The 22,680-nt window shown below is 45.5% G+C and overlaps 1 protein-coding gene across 2 annotated transcripts in view; it reads right to left on the bottom strand.

The window, feature by feature from the left end:
• Nucleotides 1-21,379, bottom strand: part of Lrig1 (leucine rich repeats and immunoglobulin like domains 1) — a 63,273-nt gene extending 41,894 nt beyond the window's left edge. For both annotated transcript variants that reach the window (XM_055628406.1, XM_055628407.1), the window contains exons 1-2: nucleotides 21,314-21,379; nucleotides 12,579-12,653 (exon numbers count right to left, since the gene is read on the bottom strand). In XM_055628406.1, coding sequence (XP_055484381.1) covers nucleotides 12,579-12,601 — 23 coding nt within the window. In that variant the 5' untranslated portion in view covers nucleotides 12,602-12,653; nucleotides 21,314-21,379. The remainder of the gene's footprint in view (nucleotides 1-12,578; nucleotides 12,654-21,313) is intronic.
• Nucleotides 21,380-22,680: the final 1,301 nt, after the last annotated feature.

The following is a 22,680-nucleotide window of genomic DNA, read 5'->3' as shown; positions in this document are numbered from 1 at the left end:
TATAACACACCTACATGAGGATTCTGGGTACTGGGGTCTGGAGTCTCCTATAGAGCCCTGTACCTAACAGTCTCACAGCATGTGAGCCTATTCCACTGTAGCTGGAACCTAGTTAAATTTACTGGAGCCTGCCCTCAGACAGGTTCACCTCCCCATTTTGCAAATGCAAATACCTTTCCACAGGAGCCCAGAATGTGAATCCCACACTCTCAGCGATGTGGGATAGCCTCATGATGGAGGTAGGTAGTAGTCAGACTCTTGGAGAAGAGATCATCACTGGACAGAACTCAGAACCTCCCATCAGGGAGAAGCATCCCTGTGCTGGTCCAGTGGTAGGACCTGTCTCTACACATGTTGAGGAAGCAAAGGAAGCCAGGAGACATTGTATATCCCCTACTCTCTTAATGGGGACCCACACTCCTACAAGGACCTTCCCAGGCCCTTAGCCCACAAGCTATAAATACATCGTTGCTCTAGGACACCAGACCTGCTCTATATACTGACCACAACTGAGGTTGTCAGCTTTCCAAGGTTACACAAATGAGGAGAGTGCCTCTCATTTCCTACACAGAAGCCTTCTTCAAGGAGAAGCTTCCACCCTCTGCTCCCAATCATGCCTGGCAAGGTTCATCCAGTTTCAAACCCAGAGGCTCCACCCTGGCCGTGGGTCATCCAGCTAGCAGGGGTGCGAGCCCAGGCACTCTCAGACTCCTCGCCATGCTATCCTGGGAGCAGAAGCACAAGAAGCTACGCCAGTGGCCCCGAGAACAGAGAGGAGATTGATGGAGCCAGATGTCCTGGAAATGTCTTCAGGGGCCACCAAAGGGCCACCTGTCTTCACCTGCCACTGGAACATTCTCCTAGATCCACATGCCAGTTTTGAAGCAGTCCTGCAGTTCCAGACAGAGGAGGAAGCTGTTTCAGCATTTGGCTCCTGCCTCTGAGACAAAGTCCTCTCCCTCTGGGGAGTTAGAGTATGATGTGCCTTTAAAAATAAAGCCAGGCCTGTTTCCTGCCTCATCTGGAAGACTTTTGATCTCCTGATCATATGATTTAGACTCTCTCTTACCACACAATTTCCCAAGCCTCTCAGCATACACACTAAGTACACTTGGAGAATCAAGGATGGGATTAAGAGTTGGCCCTTTAATGGTGGCCTCCTTATCCACCGCATAGATGGCAAGACTGCCACAGCATCGGAGCAGCACACAGTCAGCGCCACTGTTCTACACCCCAAAACCACCAGTCCTCCAACCCAGTCAGCTCTGCATTCCCAAAAGAGCGAGCACTTGCTCTGTTTCTGCCTTGGAACTACTTTTAACGCATGTCATCATGCATTTAAATGCCAAATGTAAGACTGCAAAACATACAGAAAAAAAAAAAAAGGAGAAAATTTCAGATTAGGGCCAGGCGCATCCGTAGACCTGACCCTAAAAGCACAATCCATAAGGCGAGAAATTAATGTACTAGACTTTACCCCCAAGTTTAAGGTATTTATAATATGAACAAGTTTGTTAAATAAAATAGCAGAGAGCAGGTGAAAACATTTCCAAACTACACATCCAATGAAGACCAAGTATCTAGAATATGTAGACACCTTACAGAACTCAAATACCAAAAAATAAATTAAAATAACTAGTTCAAAAATAAGCAAGAAGTGTGACATGAGGAATAAGAGTTCAGAGCCAGCATGTGTTACACACAAGATCCTGTATCAAAAAGAACAAAAAATAAAATATCCCACAGGTAGCAAATAAAGACAGAAAAATGTTCAACATCACTGACCATCAGGGAAATGTAAATTTAAATCACAATGAAATATATCTATATACTATCAAAATGACCAAAGAATTAAAAAAATAAAATATACCACAAAACACTGACCAGAAAAAAAACAACTGAGTTGTTTATATACTGCTGGTGGACATATAAAATGCACAGTTGTCCTGGAAGAGCCCTGCAGTTTCTTAAAAAACAAACTCTGCAGCGCCATGCAACTTGTCCACTGCACTTTGAGTCCTTTCTCCCAGAGAAATGAAGATTTCTGTTCACACAAAAACCTGTACATAAATGCTCACAGCAGCTTTACTCAGGACAACCAAAAACTGGATAAGCCACTGATGCCCTTCAAATGAACAAAGTCTGATATATCCACCTAGTGGAATACAACCTGGTGTCAGAAAGGAACAGAGCATCAACACACAGCCAGCACCAACTTCCAGGGAATTATACTCACCAAAACGACCAATCCCAACAGACTGTGCTGTACAGTTCCATTTCTGTTTTTAGAACACTTCAAGTGAAAGAAGTATGAATGTGGAGACAAACAGCAGTCCCGGTGTGGGAGCAGGAAGGGCCTGGGTATGACCATGTAGCAGTTATGTTCAAGGTCTTGACTGGATCAACATCAATATTCTGGTTGGAAGTTTTACAAGAGAGAGCCACTGAGGAAACTGAGCTCCATATATTCAGGGAATCTCTACTTCTCACTTGTCAATCAACAATTACCCCAAAGTAAAAAGTGTAACAAGAACAAAATGCCAAGACAGTCACAGTTGACAGAAGGCCTGGTGGGGGGAGAGAGCCATACTTCACAGCTTCCAAAAAAGGAACTAAATACCAGAAAGCCAAGAATGAAAATACACACAAGTTTACAAGAGATCATCCAGAAGGAATACCTGCATGTAAGATCAATTTTAGGTCAGATAGGCTGACTGACACCAGGCCTCCTGATGTTGGGAAAAGAAGCCAACACCCTCCAGAGCACAGCACAGCAGCAAGTCAAGAGCCACCTGGCCCCACCTCTGCACCTAGAGCAGACAGTATGAGGAAAGAAGACCCCATCTGCCTTCCCCACAGAGCCACGTGCTCCAGAAGTGACTTCCCAGCAGCCATCCCTAGGATAGTATCTTTTTATCCCCCAAAACACAGTTGGCACTAGAGAGACCCAGCCCTGGGTGCTACGGTGCTGCAGCTTCCCCACACTCACTTTCAGCACCCAGTTAAGAAGATGGGAAGAGAAACCACGAATTGGCACCTCTGCCTCAGCTGTTTGGGTTTGAAATGCATCCAGGAAGTGAGGAAAGTGCTCAGGAATCTGCCCTAGAGTCAAGTCTTCAAGGGCAGGTTCCCATTATGGGCAACTCTGCTGGCATTGCCACAAAGGAGGCTGGGGCTCTGCAGCGGCTTGGCAGCAAGATCACTTCCCTGGAAGTGCCCCTCGGAGGTAAACAGCCCACCACTCCCACCTCCCAGAAGAGGATGGGGAGGATCAGCATGAACTGCAGAGGCATGAGGCCAGTCTGTGGATTTGCAACCCCTTAATAAGACCAACACCACCAGCTGCTCCAAATGAGCTCACCTGAGGCCAACAAGATGCTTGTAAAGCAAATACATGCAGGAATAAGCTGGACATTACCTGGACAGAAGCAATTTGCCCCACATTCCAAGGTGTCTCACACCTAACACAACTTGACATGTCAGTTCTGGACCCAACAAAACCCTCCTAGGTTCCCAGACCACACCATTCCAGAACAAGGTGAGCAACAAGCTTTCAAGGTAGAGAGAAGGGACCTTGGGGAGGATACTGGCCTTCTTGGTGCCTTTAGCATCTCACAGGACTAAAGAACTGCACCTCAGAAGGCACACAGGACAATGCCCACACACACCACATCTGCTGTCACTGTTTCACATATAAAGTGGTGGAAAAACAGCATAACATGACTACTTTTTAATTACAAAAATGTCCACTTCATATGCCTGTTAATATACCAAGTAATCTAGCCTATGTTTACAAGCTGTTAACCTCTGCACAATGGGCTGATTCTGTGTTCCATATATACCGCCCAACAATGACAGCCCTTATGGAGGAAAGGCATGGCATACACACAAACACATTTATTCCACTTGGGCTAGGACAGCTGAAAATGGCTCCCAGGTGTGCACAGACACAATAGCCCTGCCTTCCCTGCAAGGTCATCCTGCAGGTCAAAGTCAAACCAGCCATTTTCGGATTAGGTGCATATGCACAAGAGGCTTCCCCAAGTGCTAACTGGATTACAGAAGCCACCTGCAGGAAGTGGGGAGGGGGAGGAGGGGAGAAGGAAATGGCCCAGTTGGAATGAGTCTGTAGATGTGGGCAGGAGCCAGCCCCTTTCACACGGGAGATTGTGCAACTAGAGCAGCTCTGCTTCCAAGCTGCATTTCACGGAGCCCTGGAGGGTGTTCAGAGCCCACTGCTGGAAGGACTGAGTGGCTCCTCCCCTCCAAGTCTTTCCTGGTTTCTCAAACATCAGGAGCAGCCTGTATTCCCACTGGATCCTGTACTATACCGAGAGAGAGGGAGAGACGGGAGGGGAGGGAAAAGGAGGGGAAAGATGGAGAGAGGAGGGAGGGAGAGAGGGAACACCACCCAAACATCTAACAAAAATCAACACTCGGCAGCACAGCTTCAGCTGCTGAGTCCCCAAAAAGGCAGGACCTCCATGACCAAGTTGGTATTCCGCAAATGCTCCCCTGCCTGGGCTCCCCCAGCTCTGCAGCTGCTGTTCGCTTCACTTTCTCAGCAAATAACTTGCAGATGTACCTCTCATCTCCCTGGCTTACAACCCCCACTCTCAGAGTCGGGAGGGAAGAGAGAAGGAAAATGACCAGTCATGGCCGTGTGTAATTTGGCAGGCTCTCTAGGAGGCCACATGGGCTCCGTTCCCAGAGAGAGGCGCACTTCAACCGGGGGCAAAAGGACGTCTGCGCGGCAGAATCCCTGGGAAGCTGCAGAGGACACAGGGCTGCTCTCTGTATTAAGTGGGTATTTCATGTTCTATTTTGAGGCTCATTGGTGGTACCCAGCGTCCGATGAGGCTGCAGTTCTGAGACCACAGGTCTTTCTCAGTCTTTCAACAGAAGCTTGCTGGCTTGCCTACAGCCTGCTTGCTGACAAAGAAAAAAAAAAAAAAAGACTGCAAACTGGCCCCAAAATAGAGCTAGACATATCCTTTTAGTCCTGCTAGTACCCCTGAATGGCCCAGGGTCTCACTGTGCTGGCTGAAGAGTGGAAAAATCACACCCACGTCAGGGAGGGGTAAGAACGGAAGTCTAATATTAGAGATGTGGAGCAGAGTCCACAGGGTAACCACTGAGATTTCCAAATTCTTGAATCATAGCACAAAGAATTACAACTGGGACACATGGACAGTGATAGAAATAGGGACAGTATATTATGAAAGAGAAAGGCACTCCCAAGAATGGGAATGGGGTAGACAGCTGGGACAAAACCAAGACTTCTGAAAGCCTCCCGCCCTTAGCCTGTAGGTCATGTCCATCCATCCACTTTCTCGCCACGAAGGAGAGCTTGTGAGCTTTTGCTATATGAACTTTTGTTTCATATAGCCAAGTGGGGAAGGGTTTCCAGTCTCTCTGCCAACTGACCTCTTCTCTTGCGTTAATCTCTGATGCCTCTTTCTCTATGCCATATCCTACTACCACAGAAAAGATAAGTAACCCTGGGTAAAATATCTCTCTATCTGAGAGCTCTTCCTATCATGCATCCACCAGCAACATGAAGGGACCCCAGACAGTACCCTTGTATGATGACTATCTATTTCTCTACCTTTCTCTACAGCTATATGGAGTGCCTTAGGAAAAGACCTAAGCCAGTTGTCACTGAGATTCTCACAGGACCCTCCTAGGAGCCTCACAGCAGATGCAGAAGCCTTAAAGTACAACTCCTGAGTCCACCATGAATCAGGCTGTGCCCTACTGCTTTTCTTTTCTTGTTTAACCTGAAAACTGCAAGGAGAAAGCAAATTGAGGCAAGCTTTATTTTACAGATGCATCAGGACTGGCCAGTCACTGTCTCACCCTAAGTCAGAGTTTTACAGAGTAGCACTGGATGTGAGGAAGACATGTTTTTCATAACTCAGGGGTTAGGGGTTTCCAAATAGGGGATCTTGTGGAGCAAAATAGGTGGGATTACAGGAGCAGAACATAAGCATAACAAGACAGTCATAATGACCTCCTGAAACAAAGACATGATTGCAAGGTGGTAGTAATAGCAGGCAGTCATAACAAGGAAGCCATAAAAACCCTTTAAAACAAAGTACGGCTGCAAGAGGGTATGAACTTTTTGAAAGAAAGACATGATTGCTTTTCCTGGAAGACAGTACAGCACTGAGCAGAGACAAGAAGACCCATTAAGAGCAAGGAGAGAACCACATGTCTCACCAACACCCCTTTATAACTTTCACATGAAACAAAGAGGTGCTCTTTGAGACTTAGGTGAGCACAAGGCTCTAACGGATACCAGTAGCAGATAATCAGTAGTAGGGTAAGTGGTATTAAAAATGAGTCTTGCCCTGGGGGTGGGGGCAGGCTACAGCAGCCACCAGTGCTCTTCCCTTCAGGTAGCGGTACATCTCCTACCACAAGAGTGCTCCTTGTCTCCTTCCCTCCCTAGTAACTTGGAAAGTCAGCTGGAGAGCCCCAAGTAAGTCCCCAATAACAGACTCGGCAGCAACAAATTGATAATGGCCATGGGTCTCAAGAACAGACAGCATACCCATGGTACGTCCACTTATTGTCTCCTGCCACTCAACTCTCCTTAGTGACTGTTTGGAGCCCATTATTCCAGACAGACAGATGCCTGTTACCACACAGGTGATTCCCGGAAATGTCTGACTTATTGTCTTCCAAAGTCCAATGGGCTTTAGATACATGCAGGATACATGAGCCCTGGGGCTTCTCTCCCACATCTCATAGGCAGTGGTCCTCCACGACTGCACAACAGCACCTTGGAAGACATAAGTTAATTCTCCTATCCCAAACAAACTGCTGAATCAGAGCAGGACAACCAGCTTTCAACACCCTTGATGACTGGTAAATGGTACACCAACAAGAAGAGCAGCTACAGCCACCTCAACTGTGCATACACCCACACACCCAGTTTATACAACAGTAAAGATGAGCCTACCATCTGACAGTAACCCTCAGCCTTTAAAGACGACCATTACTTCATTCTTCCTGGGATAAACACCATGTGCTGAAGGTGTTTTTACATGAACTCTTTATTATGTCTGCAAATACTTGCCTTTTAGGCGATGCACTCACAGAAGTTTGAAAGACAGCTAAGGAAAGTCACCCTTGCATCTTAGGTGACACTCCTGTCCCAATGCATACACAGCACTTCAAGAACATTAGCAACTGAGTTCCATATCCAGCAAAGTTATACCTGTGACCATGAACTACAACCTGCCTCTAAAAACATAACAAACAACAACAACAACAAAAAGAATATTAGCAACCAATTCTCACTCGGCATACATTCACCTGTGTTTCAAGCCAAATTACTGATGGTCTTAGCTTAGGTCCAAAACTGAATGAAATCCCTGTCTCCTTGGCTTCCAGGCACATACTCATGGAGTGGGTGGAGAGTGTCTGCAGATCACAACTCTTTGGCCTTCAAGGTTTGCTTTTCAATTCCACTTTCATTATGAACTGATTTCTGCACTAGCTGTTCTTCCAGAGGATCTGCATTTGATTTCCAGAACCCACATAGCTGCTTACAACCACTTACAGCTCCAGTTTCAAAAGATGTGATGCCGTCTTCTGGCCTCTGTGAGCACCAGGAATGGGGACATAACAACCGTACATATAAACTATGATGATGATGATGATGATGATGATGATGATGATGATGATGATGACGACGACGACGACTGTTTGAGAAGTATTTCCAAGTAACAACATAAGACTATGAATAGCAATATTACAAAGCAATAAAGCAAAGTCACAAACAGCTGTAACTAACTGCTACTCAGGTGTCCCGACTGTCGAGGTCACAGGCTAAGAAACGTAAAGAGCACGGCCTGGTGACAGGTAAGGTCTGAAACGATTCACATCTGGAGGAGTACAGCAGCCCCTAAAAGGGTCATGCGAGAAGCACACTGCAGCTGCTGCCAGAGAGAGTCAAGCAATGCTCCCTGGACTGAAAGGGGAACCACTTCCACTGTTCAACAGTCTAAGTACAGGAATGCTGGAGGGAAAGCGCAAGTCTTCAACAGAAATGGTACTGATTTGTCGGACAAAATTACTGTTGCTGTGCGAATCAAAAACTGAGTTCCCTGAACTTCAGAAAGAAAAAAAAAATTTAACTCGAACATAAAAATCTTCTGGCAGATTCTGTTCCTTTTTAACAAAAGTCTGTTTTTTTTTGTGAGATATATTTTTACAAAACGAGCTCCCTCACTCCAACCCAATCCTATTAAAAGCTTTCTTTGGGTTTTCATGCTTTCTGTTATTAAGGACAAATGGCTTCAGCATTATCATCAACACTAATGCAAATAAAACTGTTCTTTGACAAATACTTTAGTTGAATCAGATCCCTTCAATCAGAAAGCAAAAACCAATTGAAATCCTGCTGGATCAATAGAGCTGGCCGAGCTGGCCCTGCTGGTTTGGGGGCAGGTAAGCCAGCCTGAGGGCAGGAGAGCTGGCTCTGCCCCTTGCTGGCTGCTCATTGGAATGCACTAGCTGGAGCAGCCCTGGAGAGCTCACCCTGGTGGTGTGGGTACCAGAGAGCTTCAGGCTGACCATCCAGGCCCAGATTCAGGGCTCTGAGTTGGCACACCCAACATCTACCCCATCTATGAACTACTGCAGCACATGAAAGGGCCGGTCCTTAAGATCCAAAGCTGCAGGGCAACAACAGGATATCTGAGTAGTTCGAGAATCCAGTATTGATAGTATAGTAGAAGCAGAGGCCTTCAGATGAACATTTACACTCAAAGAAGTATAAGCAAATGGGTATACTGGGAGACACACTGTGACACCCTACAGCTTCCACAATGAGATTTTTTTTTTCCTTTTGGTGGGGAGAGGTTGTAAGTGCAGAAGTCAGATACAAAGGGATGGGGATATGAGTGGGATTGGGGTGCATGATGTGAAATCCACAAAGAATCAATAAAAAGCTAAATAAAAGAAAGAGAGAAAGTGTGCTGATGATCCCAGCTCCTCAAACGCTTTTATGATGCCCTGATATTAAACACACAGGAAAAAAAAAAACTGAACCTGCTCCAGGAGGGCTTCCCAAGGCTGACACCTAGGAAGAAGGGAATGACGATGTGAAAACCCAGTCCTAAGTGAGAAGGAGACAAGAAGTGCACTTTTAAGGCTGGAGTCCAGAATTGCAGGTGTCCACACTGAAAGTCACAGGTCTGCTACTTATGGTCTCAAGTACCAATACTAACTAGTTCACGCGGAGGGGCCAATGTGTCTTTTGTGATACTGCCTTCTTCTCAAGTTCACAGAAGGAAAGTGAAAACCGGAGAGGATACTTTTACCACATTTCAATTCCCACATTCAACAGGGGGGGGGGGGGGAGAGCACGCAACGAATCCAGGCCACACCTACACCAGTGACAATGAGAGATGTGTGTACATCTGGTCCCTGCTTTCCCTTGACATGTTTATTAAGAAACTTAGCCCAAGAACGCTGTCCCAGCTTGTCTAACTCACATGGCCCCAACAGACATATATTCTATTCCTCCGGTCCTTTATCTACTCAAGAAAAGGAGTAAAAAATTTTGGGGCTGGACATAGTGGTACTACCCCAAATCCTGAGACAGAAAAATTCAAGTTCAAGGTCAGCCGAGACAATATACTGAGACCCTGTCTCAATTAAAAAATGCCTTAAAAGTTCTGAGATTTGACCAAACTGGAGCTCTGTCTGAAATATGCTTGCCTTAGAAGCACAATGACTTTATTTCGGCCCCCAGGAGCCATATATCAACACTGGGCACAGTGGTACACAGTGGTCGTCCCATTGCTGGGCAAAGACAGGCAGATCCTTGGGGCTCACTTGCTAGCCAGGCTAGTCTAGTTGGTAAGCTTCAGGTCTATGAGAGATTGTCTCACAGAAAGTAAACGGTGTTCCTAAACTTTGCCTCTGGAGTTCACATGCACATCTGCGCAATCGAACACACACACACACACACACACACACACACACACACTCACACACACACACTCACACACACACACTCACACACACACACACACACACACACACTCACACTCACACTCACACTCACACTCACTCTTGTTTAAAGGAGCTGAGGACATACCTAGACCGGTACTTGCCTAGCATATCTAAGGTTCTGACTTTAATCCCTAGTACTACAAAAAAATAAGTAGATAAAGAATTGCTAGGTAAGGACTAGAAGTGTCTATGAATGCTATAAAGTGTGCATGAACATACCTTCATGCTAAGCACCTTGGGAAAGCTTCTGGACATAGAGTGGGGTATGAGGAGGCATTCACTAAGTCTTTACACACTCTGACACCTTTAGTTCAGCAGCCCGGCAACACAGCAGAGGTTAGGAAAGCATGTTGCTCAAAGGCTGAATGGCTGCAGTGGCCTCCCTGCCTGTTCCCATCAGGAGTGGACCATGAGCCCTCTGCCCATCTGCTGGTAGCAAAATGGCCTATAATCATGCTCCCCAGGCATCACACTGCTAACTAAACTTTTTGCAAGTACCAAAAATACAGTTTCAGAACAAAAAAGATAAAGAACCTTCAGATCCTACTTTCAGAGAAATTATTGCCCAAGTCACAAACTGAATCACAATAGAAAGGGAGACTTTTTTTTTTCTTTACATATTTCAACATGGTCTAATGGAAGAAGAGGAACAGGGCCAAACAGCCCCATTGCTCCCTGGCACTGGTGCCAAAGAGTAGAAACAGATTTTTAGGTAGTAGAGCAAGAGAAAGCCACAAGCCCAGGAACTATGCCAGGGGCCCTCCTGCCACTAAAATAGGTGACTCAGAATCACCTGTAAGGGCATTTTTGTCCAGCCTTGGTTCTACTTCTGTCTTGTAACTAAGAAGACTTTTGCGAAGCTGCTCCTCCCTGTCTTCCTCACCAAGTAAGGAGCAAGGGAAATGCAACCAGCACTTCTTGTACTCTAATGAGTGGGCAAGTGGCTGAGATCGCATTAAATAAGACCTGTGATGGGTGTGGCCTGAGGTTCTGCACTCTGGCATGCCTGGAGCTGAGAAACTGCTAGTCTGCAACCTGGGCTTCCAGAGCCACAAGTTACAAGCAACTTCAAGTGCTGTGCTTCATGGACATACAAGGAATTATCACAGCCCTAATTAGCCTCACATAAGGCTAACTGACCTAATTTACCAGCAATTAAACACTCTCCAGATGCAGCGCACAAAGGCCAACTAGATGCAACAAGAACACCAGACCGTTGCCTGCCTAAAAGAGACACAGCTTTCACAAAAGCACCTCACAGAACACGGGCTGACTGACAAAGCTCATGGCCCTAAAAGTGAGAGCTCACCAAGGTCCTCAGTGTTGTGACTAGCCGCCAGCCAGAAGCAGTGGCCATGTAGCATGTCTCATGGGATAACAAATGCTTTATGTTCGTTCCACTCCCCTTTAGTCCTGGCCTTGCTCATGGGGAATGTGTAAAGAATAAGGAACACATTTTGTAAATGAGAGAAAAGAGGTTCTGAAAGGGCAAGTTATTTTTCCAGAACAAAGAGAGTGAGGCTTATTCTACTCCCCGGGCTCTCCTGCAAGCCACCCGGCCTTATACAGGGCTAAACTCCGGGACACAGTTCACAGGACACAGCACCCCTGAACACAGTGCCTGTGGCCAGCCATAATCAGATCTGCAAGCTACACCAGCAATCTTACTAATTTCCAGCTAAGTCCCCACCGTTCAGCTAGCTGAGCCTGCATTGAGATAACGGTGTATACAGGTGAGACAATGAATCATTAAACCAACGAGTTAAAGGTATTCAGGGAGCAAGTGGAGATGGGAAATTCAGTAGAACATGATCATCTGCTGGGGAAGCTGCTAATAAAACCTGGTAGTGAGCATTACTGCACTCGGGGCGTATGTGGAGAGACTGCTGAGTGAGCTTAAACAAGTGGCCCTTCACCTGATGCCACAGGAATGGACTGAAGCCAGGTACTTAATCCCCAGAAAAGGCTAGAAGCAGCTTAAATGATAACATCTTAAACGCTCCCTCCTCTTCCTTTCTGGTTAAGACCCTGAATGCCTTTTCTCAGGTTCAATGTTTTGTCTACAGTAACATACGGTATTGTGGCTGAGTCTGAACTGTCCCCCACAGACTCATGTTTGGAGTGTTTGTTCCCTGGCTGATGGTATTGTTTGGGGGAGGTTGTGAAACTCTTAGAAGCTGAGGCCAGGTGGTGGAGTGTGCCATAGGAGCAGGTGTCTGGAGTTCACCAGGACCCGGGTTCTAGCCTCTCTGTGGCATGTGGACAGCCACTGCCGCACACTCCTGCTGCGACGGACCAATCTACTACACCACCTACATCCCCCACGATGGATCAAAACCCTCTGATCCAAAATCAATCTTTCCTGGCCTAAGTTGTTTCCATCAGGTGCTTTGTCACAGAGGTGCACAAGCAACCACCATACATGGATTTTTTTTTTCTCCTCAGCTAACACTTGGGGTGGGAGAAATGACATGAAATGAAAACACATGTCAGCAACCACCATAGCCCCACCATGTAACCCAGGGTCCCCTGATGGCACCACTTACAGAAAGAGAGAGACAATGTGCATGGAGGCAGCGCCCAGGGATGGTATGGCTGTCAGCTCATTGTTATTGAGGTACCTGTAAGAACAAGAGGCAATCTGTCAGTGAGAGCATTTAAATTAGTAGTTAGAAATCACATAGCAGAAAAAATAAAAAAAATCAATGCTGTAGTTAACCACAGAAAGGCTATAATGAAACGTGTGGTAAAAGACATTTAGAATCAGTTCTTCAAGGGAGACAAGGCACATAAGAAACACTAGCCTCTTATCACACACCCCTGGTAAGAAATAAACACAAAGAGGAGCTCTGTCCTGGCCTCCCATCAAGCGCAGACATCAGACTACCAGGGAGCGGGAAACAGGCCCTGATGCGGGTCGTAGCCAAAGGTGTTCCCACGACCATCAACAGAAATGATCGTGGTGAACCACAGTAGTCACCAGGGATTTGGGGGATAGAATAGATCCCTCCTAGATACTCTGGTGCTATGCTCCAGGAATGAGGCTGGAGCCTGCTCTCTCAGGGTAGGGCACTCCAGCATGCCTCCCCTGAAGGGGGCTGGACTCACACCCCTATCTGTTTGAGGTTCCAGCTTAGTGGGACTCTGATGAAGCCTCTCAGTGACATCTGAAGAACACAAAAACAAACAAACAAACAAAATTACCACGCTTCTGCAAACAGACATTTCGAAACTCCTCTGCAGACGGGATTCACTCTCCAGATCCTGTCCCACTACAATATTCTAAATCCAGATTTCCACACTTAAAGTCTCTTAATAGACGGGAAAGCCCACAGGCCAAAGCACAGCCTGCCTCGCCTCTGCCTGCCCCCAGAGGCTGTGCAAGCCGGCCTCTTTACGTGGGCATGCATGCCTAAATCTGGGAAGAGAATCCAAAGTCAGAATTGCAATTCGAGCCCAAAAAGCCTTAAGAAATCCAAGGCACAAAGTTCAGGCTTCTGAGGAGGACAGACTAGAAGGAAACAGTATTTAAAAAGAGAGGTTGAGAGGATAAAAACGGGTTATCTTGTCCCCTATTTCTGTACGGAGGTATATCTTACAAAAAGCATCTTGCTCCATTTGAGGACAAGACCACAGAAATGACAGCTGTATCCAAACATGTCCACAACTTGGATACTTGTTTGAATAATCTGGCTGTCTGCCATCTTTTCAGAAATGAATAGAAGCAGTGGGGGCTTGAATTATCCCATTTGCTTTCCTCGGTGCCAAAGTCAGTTAGGGATGAAGCATGGCAATTACTGACTGTGGGACACAGAGTGCCTGTTTCACTAGCTCCACGTCTGAAGCATCTGGCAGGGACAAGGCAGGTCTGTATCATGTGGCAAATCCTTTCTCCACTTAAAGAGCCCTTGTTTGTGGAAATAGACAATTAATTACTTTAACAGTCTCTTATCTGACTGCCCCTTAAATCACGTAGACTTTGCTTGTCTGTTATCTCTTCCTGCCCTGCCATTTCCCATCACAGTGAGGAGGTACTGAAAACTCTCGTCAGTCCTTATCTCAACCAGTAAATCTTCCTACTACCCACCAGTATGCTGATGACTAGAAAGGACCCTCACATTTTATCAGAGCAAGAAAAACTGTAGGAGGTCTGCTGCCAACAAGGCATCCTGCATAAAAACTCATTCCTTGAGATTTACTGGAAATCAGGATGGCAGATAGTAAAAACAGCAGTGCTGATTTCCTAGAGACTTACTCTAGGAGCTTTTCTATGTATTACCTCATCTTTAGACACCTAGATGTAGGTCCCAGGAACATCCCAGTATACCAGCGAAGCACCGAAACACTGAAATGTAAAGTAACTGGACCAACACCACCACGAACAAGTGACAATGGCACAAGAGTCAAGTCTCAAGATGTAGTTCCTAACAACCACCGGTTGCTTCAAACACTATGTGCAGTAGGCAATTTCATCATAGCGGCAACTCAAGTCAGATACAAGCAGCTGTCAGTTCCTATAATCTAGTAAATTTAAATCCATTTAAATACCAGCCCTGGGGTCCTATGGCCAGTGTGACAAAGCCAGGAGATTAAGAAGATAGGCAAATGAGAAAAGAGGAGTCTCACAGGCTAGGAAGAGTGAGACAGGCTTCAACACTCATAACCCCTCGGGTAACAGAAAGGCTGTTTTCCTGCCTGCTTATCACAATTTGATGTTGAACCTGAAGCGATGCGTATGGGATTCCCTGAAGATGAACTTCAGCTGAGAAGCCTGGTCTCAGGCCAGCCCTGCTATGCATATGACACATCACTCCACTTCATACATATATGGAACTAAATGGAGGAGGAGGAGGAGCCGCCTATCACTTCACTGAGCCTGCTGGAAGTGGATTATGCACGAACAGCAGAGCAGGGCTAAAGATTAACAGGGAATTGCACGTCTTGATGAGCAGTCCCCGAGCAACAGGCTCGGTCAGAAATAGCAGGCTCTAATTTCAACAGGGCAGCCTGATTTATGGAGAGGACAGTTGGAGCCCAAAGGAGAGAAACTAACTGCATGGCTAGCTTACTTTTAGATTATTTCTACTTAAAAAAAAAAAAAAATGCTGGTCCAATAGAAGCTGCTGGCTAGCTCCATCACTACTGGCTCCCCAGTTGTTTGTCCTGTCGAAAAGAGAATGCAATCCTCAGAAGACAAAAGCATCAAACTCACTCTGAGACATGAAGAGCTGTTTGCCAGACTGAAATAGAGACCGGTCAAAAATAGCACTGCTGGAGCAGAGGGAAAAACGGCGCTCTGAGTGTTTAGCGGTCTCCATGAATACAGAAATTTTAGAGATTAAGGGTAGTGTGAGATGAAATACTTTCACTATCTAGGGTTATACTCCTCCATTCCTCATGCCCTGTGCCCTAGCAGCTCCCTGATGAGTCCGCCCACCCCACCCCCACCCCCACCCCCACAACTTCACTTCCACTCGAAGCCCTACAAATCTTCCTGAAATGTCTGGCTTTTATAAGCCGTTTCCCGATGATTCAAGACCAGAACATGAGTCATGGCCCAACCCAGGAGCTGGAAGAGGTGTAAGTAGGGTCAATGAGATACACAGATTGCCTGACCCCAGGACACAACCCAGAGATGGGATGCTTCCCACTGACCCCTAAGGGCACTTGGGACGTTCTAATCCTGTAGTTTTCTCTCAGAGCTTCCACTGACAAGCAAAAGATGCACAGTGTCATACAGGGTAGTTCACAGTACAGCATCATCACTTACTAACTTAATCAAATTTGGCTTTAACAAACAATATAAAACCTAAGAAAGGAGTGACTGGGAGTTACGGGGGGGGGGGGTGTTGTGCAGTATTTATTTACTGAATGGTTAAAACAGACATACGGTAAGAATTTCAAACATTCCAAGGAAGAGCATGAGGAGTATTCCGTGAAAGATAAAGCAAGCTTCCTTACTCTTCAGGTCCTGCTCTGCCTCCAAGAGGAAGCTCCTGTGACAGTTACGAGACACCTGCATGTCTGTTTCACACTACACACACTGTTCAATACTGCCTTTCTCCTTAGGGACGTATTGTGAGGACCTTCTTCTGACCAACAGCAGAGCAGCCCTTCGCTGCTTCGAGAGTTAAGAACAAACCACAACATTTACTAAGTTATTTAGCCAACTGGCTCTCTGTAGACACAGCGGTTACTTTGGGCTGTTTCCAAGCAGAGATGGAGGCGCAGTTCATAGGAGTCAAGTTGGAAGTTTGGGTGGTCATTTCTTATATGAAAATATCCATTAGCAGTAGCGCTTAAGAGCAAGCAAAGGTCTTAAAATCAGAGCTCCAGCTACTGGAGAATAACACTAATTAAAGAGTTTCCTTGGTAAGGCTTTGTGATATATGCAGCTGTCCAGATAAAATTATTTTAGTGTAATAATACAGCCTGTCCTCCCTTAGAATCCCTGAAAGTTTGTTCCAGGACTCCCTGCAAATACCAGAATCTGCTCAAGATTCTGACAGAAATATATACAGTGCCTGTACGGAACCTGAATGTGTTCTGTGAACCCTCAATCATCTCTAGATTACTTAGCACACCTAAGACAACATAAATTCTAGGTAAGCCATTAGCTTACACTGTATAGGACACAGATGAGGAAAAACGGACATTTGTACATATTACAAGCAGATGCATTTTTCAGTTATTAATCAGAGGTTGGCTGAATCCACAGATAATCCATGGATATGAAGAACCAGTTACTTAAAATTAATAATCACATATGACAAGAAGGGCGAATGATGAGTGTGTGCCCAGCTCTGTCCAAAGCCTGAGTAACACACCACTCCTTCCAGAGTATACTCAATTACGAATCCACCTCCAGTGAAGAAACAAGGCAAGTTATCAAGTTATCAGAGCCAGGAGCTGAGGGCATGAGGTCATACAGCATGGATTTGTAAACCACAAAGGGCTTGGTTCTTCTACTCTTTACCAACCAAGTGACCTTCAGCATGCCATTTAACCTTGCTATATCTTAGTTTCCTCCTTTAAGAAATGTTAGTACAAATGTCAGGGTCACGGGGTTTTGGCAGAACCCAGGAGAAATAAATCTAAAAGTTAATGCTATAGATACCTAGCTGGGCAATCCTTATCAGTCAGTGCTAACAGCAATAGAGCAGTCCATCAAAGCATTCCTCAGTCAGTCAGTCTTCCTTTACATACACAAACATCATAACCCTCTACACCTGTGCTTGCACACGCACCCCAGCAGGGTGAGGGACGGAGCAGCCTGGGACAGAGCGGAGTTGGGACATAAACACCCAGAGGCAGGCCTCCCTTGCCCTCTCCAGGAAGCATTTAGGGCAGTGCCCTGAGCAAAGCAGCATGGTAGCAAGCACTCCCGAGACAGCCACAGTAATGTGATCCAAGTGCCTCTTCATGGAGAACTGTATAAATAGCCCTGTTATTACAGAGGACTCGGTGTCCAGCACTCTGGGTGGAGGACTCCCTGGTGAGCTTCCCTCGGGGTTGTGCACCGTGAAGACTGTGCAGCTTGGAAGCAGCTGCGCAAGCCCAAGTCCTCCAGGGGTCTCCGAAGGGCTTGCTTTCCTCTCTACCCAACCACAATGTTAATGTGGTTCTAGAGCCGCTAAAATTATACCACTGCTAAGCCACCACAACTCTTGTGCCCGCCTCTGTCTCTGGGAGAACTATCTTGAGCCCAGTTGATTTGGAAGCAAAGCTGTGTCAACTGTGGGTTATATTCTTTTGTTTTGGCTTAGCTTTTTTTTTTTCCCTTCCAAAGTCTCACCTAGTTCCCACCATTCACTGCTGGTACCTCTTTGAGTCACTAGAATTCTCTTAGGGAAAGAGATCTCCTTCCTGAGAAGTTCATTTTGCTGCCCCGCACAAGATGAATCAACTCACCATCTACACGGGTAGGAGGCAGTCACAGTGGCAAGAAGTCCCAGTGTCAGCCTCAGCCTCGAGGATGTGTTTCTAACAACACACTCAGTACGGGGGCTGCACAGTTCCAAGAGCAGTAGGGAATCGCACATCCACATCAGTTAGGAACTACAACAGCACTGACCATGTCACTGACCAGGTCACTATGTCAGTGTCACTGAAAGGGGAAAGGGAAACTGAAGAACCAAGTCACTTGTGCAGGAACAGATCCAGAACTAGAACCAGAACCTCAAAACTAGGGCTCTTGCTGCGAAAACAACCATTTCCCCACCAGGAGGCCTCCCAGCTTCAGGGCAGGCAAGTGTGGTACACTCTGCCCCTTACCAGCTATGGGAATAAACTCTTAAGAAACCTGGAACTGATGGTGATCACAGCTGGAGGTGAAGTCAAATGAAAATAGCCTCTATAAGCAAGAGACAGGGATATAAGGATATAAACACAGAGTGCTTACCAAATGTCTAAATGGCAGGACACAGAATATATTAACAGAATTTAAAAGTATATATCAAAATGAGTGCAAAACATAATCCACAATGAGCAAATTCAAACGTCCAAGATGAGACAGATTAAAAGCAGCATGCGCAAGCCTTTCTGGAACTAAGATAAAAGGGAAAGCACCAGAAACACTGATCCTGTCTTGATTCAGACTTTCCATATTTTACTCATTGTGGATTTTCTAAAGCATCAGCTTAGCTTTTTAAATGTGACATCGAAATATCCATTTTCTTGGCTGGTAAATTTTGGTGCCCTTGTGAAATCAGTGCCTAAGGCCAGGCCCTCACTTGCCTCACCCTCATCACAGACCTATTTTTGTAGCTCATTTCACCCAGAAGAACATCTGGTACAAAGCAGACACTCAAAAAATAAAATAGAATAAAAGCCTATGATGTCACAGGAAATGGCATCATCTTAATCTCTCCAAATAACAATCTCTGAAACTAACCAGAATTTGAACATATAATAACCTCAAGAGTCAAGAGCACCCTGGACCAAAACAAAGCCAGGTTATAAAGCCAACTGACTCCTGGTAGTTTAAGCTTATCAACCTGGAAAACTATGACTAGCTGAGCTGTGTCCCCTTCTTCAAATTATGTTGAAGCACAAACCTCAAGGACATCAGAGTATGGCTTTGTTTACAGAGAGAGCCTTTAAAAATGGTGCTAAGAATATTGAGACTGCAGCTCGGTGGTCTAGCACAGTCAAGGCTCATTAAGGTCAGGTGATGCCATATGGGTAGATCCTAAGTGACATGATGGGTATATTTATAAAAGAAAATCAGGATACACCATGAGAAATCAAGGATCCATTTACACAGAGGAAAGACCATGAGAAGACATAATAAGACACAACCATCTGTAAGCTAAGGAGAGAGAGCTCAAGGAATGCCAGTCCCACGGGCTTCTAGCTCCCCAACCAAGAGGAATCAATTTCTGCTGTCAAAGCCAGCAGCCTTTGGGATGTACTTGGCCATCTTCATATTTTCATCCTCGTACCCCTGGCTAACTGACCTCATAAGCAAATGAAGGTCCGACACAAGGCATTTCCAAACTCCTTCCAAATCTGAGGGTTAACTCGAGAAGTCTATGCTATGTACAAAAAAGACATAAAATTTGGGCGCGAGGACAGAGAATGCAGCTCTCTCGCACACTGTACCAGTGAATGAAATTAAGGTTTCACTAGGTAAGCTGCTACAATGGAGCAGAAGAACGGCCACCAAAGACTGTCAACTGCTTATAGTAAAAATATGTACAGCACTTAAGGATTTACTAAAATGTTTCAAACATTTTAGTTTTGATAATAACGTGCAGTAGTTTTATATAAATATTCATATAGAACATAAAATACAGTTTATAAACAATCCCCAACTGGGGATGGTTGGGAGGGGGAACATGACAAGAATGGAAAAATCAGGTGGGGAGGGGGGAGAGATGGAGTTAAGGGAAGCAATGTGGGGAGAGACAGAATTGTGTGGCAGTTGAAAGGGAATATGGGAACTTAATGTAGTGGGAACGTCCTAAAACAGTATGACGGTGATCCTAACGAAGTCTCCCAATAAGGAGGGGAAACTTTTCAAATTTATGTAACAAAGTATTTTTAAATGTGAGAATCAGTAGGTAAGCCAGATATAAATCCATAAACACCTGTAACTCTAGGGAGGCTGAAGCAGGAGGTTCATGACTTTGAGACCAGCCTAGACTACAAAGCAAGACGTGTCTTAAAAAAATAAAAATTAAAAAAAAAGTACTTACAATGACTCTGTGCAACTTACATGAAATTTCTGTAAAGCTGCTATGGCATCAAAATTCTTGATAATCTCACCACATGTACCAAAGCACAATTCTTTGCAATAAAAAGAATGACTGGGGCCTGCATTAAAGGATGCTCCAAGAGGAGGCAAGCCTGGTGTTCAACAGCAGTGATGGTTGGCTTGCTAGGAGAGACAGAGAAGATGAACTGCTGCTGCTTTTACACTAGATTCACGGGAAACACAAATGGTAGGCGGAGAGATGTCACTGCTGACTGAACTGTTCCACCCCTGTGACACCTGTGAGAATGCACCAGCACAGGAGTGTTCCCCAATTAGTCAACAGGGCTTTCCACCCAAGGATACTCTCTTCCACACCTATTGCGCAATCCTGACTCCCAGTAACTCCATGCCTACTGCACTGTTACATGCCCTTCACAGAAAACGGGGCATGCAGCAAAGGGGAAGAAATTTAATGCTGCACCCCTTTCTCTATGAGGGCTACACTCCTCAGCCTCTATGGACACCTGAAGCCCTATGTATAGCCTTTTTCCATGCGTAAGTCAGCCATAGTAACAGACTGACAAATTTGTGTGAATTCAACCTCTTACACAAAATCTTACTCTATTTTCACTTAGAAGAACTGCCTCGGAGCTTTTTTTTTTTTTTTTTTTTTTTTGGTGCTTTGGGACCATTACTAGGGAAATTGGCATCACAATGCCATGGCTGACCATCTGATAACCAGGCAAGTGGCATGGACAGTGTACACTGTCTGGACAAATGAATGACTTGTGACCTGGGCAAACAGTGCTAGATTCCTCACACTACTCACAGTGAGGTGCAACTTGAGCTCATGAACTGTTAACTTCTGAAATTTTCCACTCTGTATTTTGGTTGACTGTGGGTAACTAACACCATGGGTGAGAGGGATCATCCTTGCACCATCTGTCAGTAAACCCAAATATGCAAATGTTCCTTCCTATAAGCTGAGACCACCCACCCAGGAGAGTGAGAACAACATAATACAGAAGGATTTCCCCCAGATCTTTCTGCCCTCCTCCCCTGGAGGTTTAGCGGAACACTCACACTTCCTGCAGATTAGTCAAGTCCTCAAAAGCAGCAGAGTCGATCTCCGAGAGTTTGTTATAACTCAGGTTTCTGGTAAAAGAGAAAGTGAAAAGTAATAAATTAATAGCGGACATTGTATCCAAGACTGAGAAACTTTGCTTCACTCACCATGTCCCCCCTCCCCCCACCTAGGGACCTTCCGTCCTGTGCCCTGGTTTAGTGACTGTCACCCTGAGCTGTACAAACACACCTCTCTTCCTCACCTGCTTCAGTGCACACAGAATGCACAGAGCAAGGCTGGGAACCCACGCTGCCAGCCTGGACTCGAGCAGACTTCAACAGTACCAACTGGCTACCCAACACCTGAACAGCTAAGGTGACTGGTCCTCGTCCACATGTCTTGTACTGTATCAAGTCCAGGACCACTTGGTTTTTAAGTTACATTTACTGGGACCATAGAGATGGCTCAGCAGTTAAGAGTACTTAACCGCTTAAGAGTACTTAACACATACATATACTCAGGCACACACACAGATATTTTAAATTACATTTATTCTTTGTGCGTGTGTGTGAGTATGTCAGATGACAAACTGCAGGAGTTGGTTCTTTCCTTTTACCATGTGTGCCTTTACCCTCTAAGCCAGCGGCTGTCAACCTTCCTAACACTGCTGCAACAACCCTTTAATACAGTTCTTCATGTGTGGTGACTCCCAATCGTGTTATTTTGTTGCCACTTCATAACCATAATTTTGCTATTGTTATGAATCAAAAATCTGTGTTTTCCAATGGTCTTGGGTGACCCCTGTGAAATGGTCATTCGATACTCCTGAAGGAGTCATGACCCACAGGCTGAAGACCATACTGCAGGTCCTCAGGGACATTAATGGCTTTTGTTGTTGTTCTTGTTGTGAGAGAGGGTCTGCCCATGTTTCCCTTGCTGGCCTGAAACCTGCTAAGAAGGCCAGGCTAGCCCAAGAACTGGGAGATGAGCCTGCCTCTGCCAGAGTAAAAGAACACACTAACAGGCCCAGCCTAAATGACTTTTATTATTAAATTAATGCTTATGTATCAGCATCAAGTACTAGCTATAAAAAAACAGACAATGGGGTGTCAGAATTTCATAATCTAAACCGGTAGTTCTCCATCAAAGGTAATTTTTCACACACACACACAGCAATGTCTAGAGATATGTCCGGCTATCAGCAATGATGGAAGGTGGTACTAAGACCTGGTGGATTAAAATTGCAGATGGTCCCAAACTTCCCACCAAGCAATCACTGTCCTCCACGCAGGTATCTAACACCTCAGCATCCATGCTTGTCAGACTGAGAAATCTTGCTCTAAACAAGAATTTAAGACTAAAATAAGTTTGGGAGAAAAGGCAA

The sequence above is a fragment of the Psammomys obesus genome, unplaced genomic scaffold (assembly GCF_907164565.1).
Source record: "Psammomys obesus unplaced genomic scaffold, mPsaObe1.curated_primary_1811, whole genome shotgun sequence".
Taxonomy (NCBI): domain Eukaryota; kingdom Metazoa; phylum Chordata; class Mammalia; order Rodentia; family Muridae; genus Psammomys; species Psammomys obesus.
This window is presented reverse-complemented; position numbering and strand designations above follow the sequence as displayed.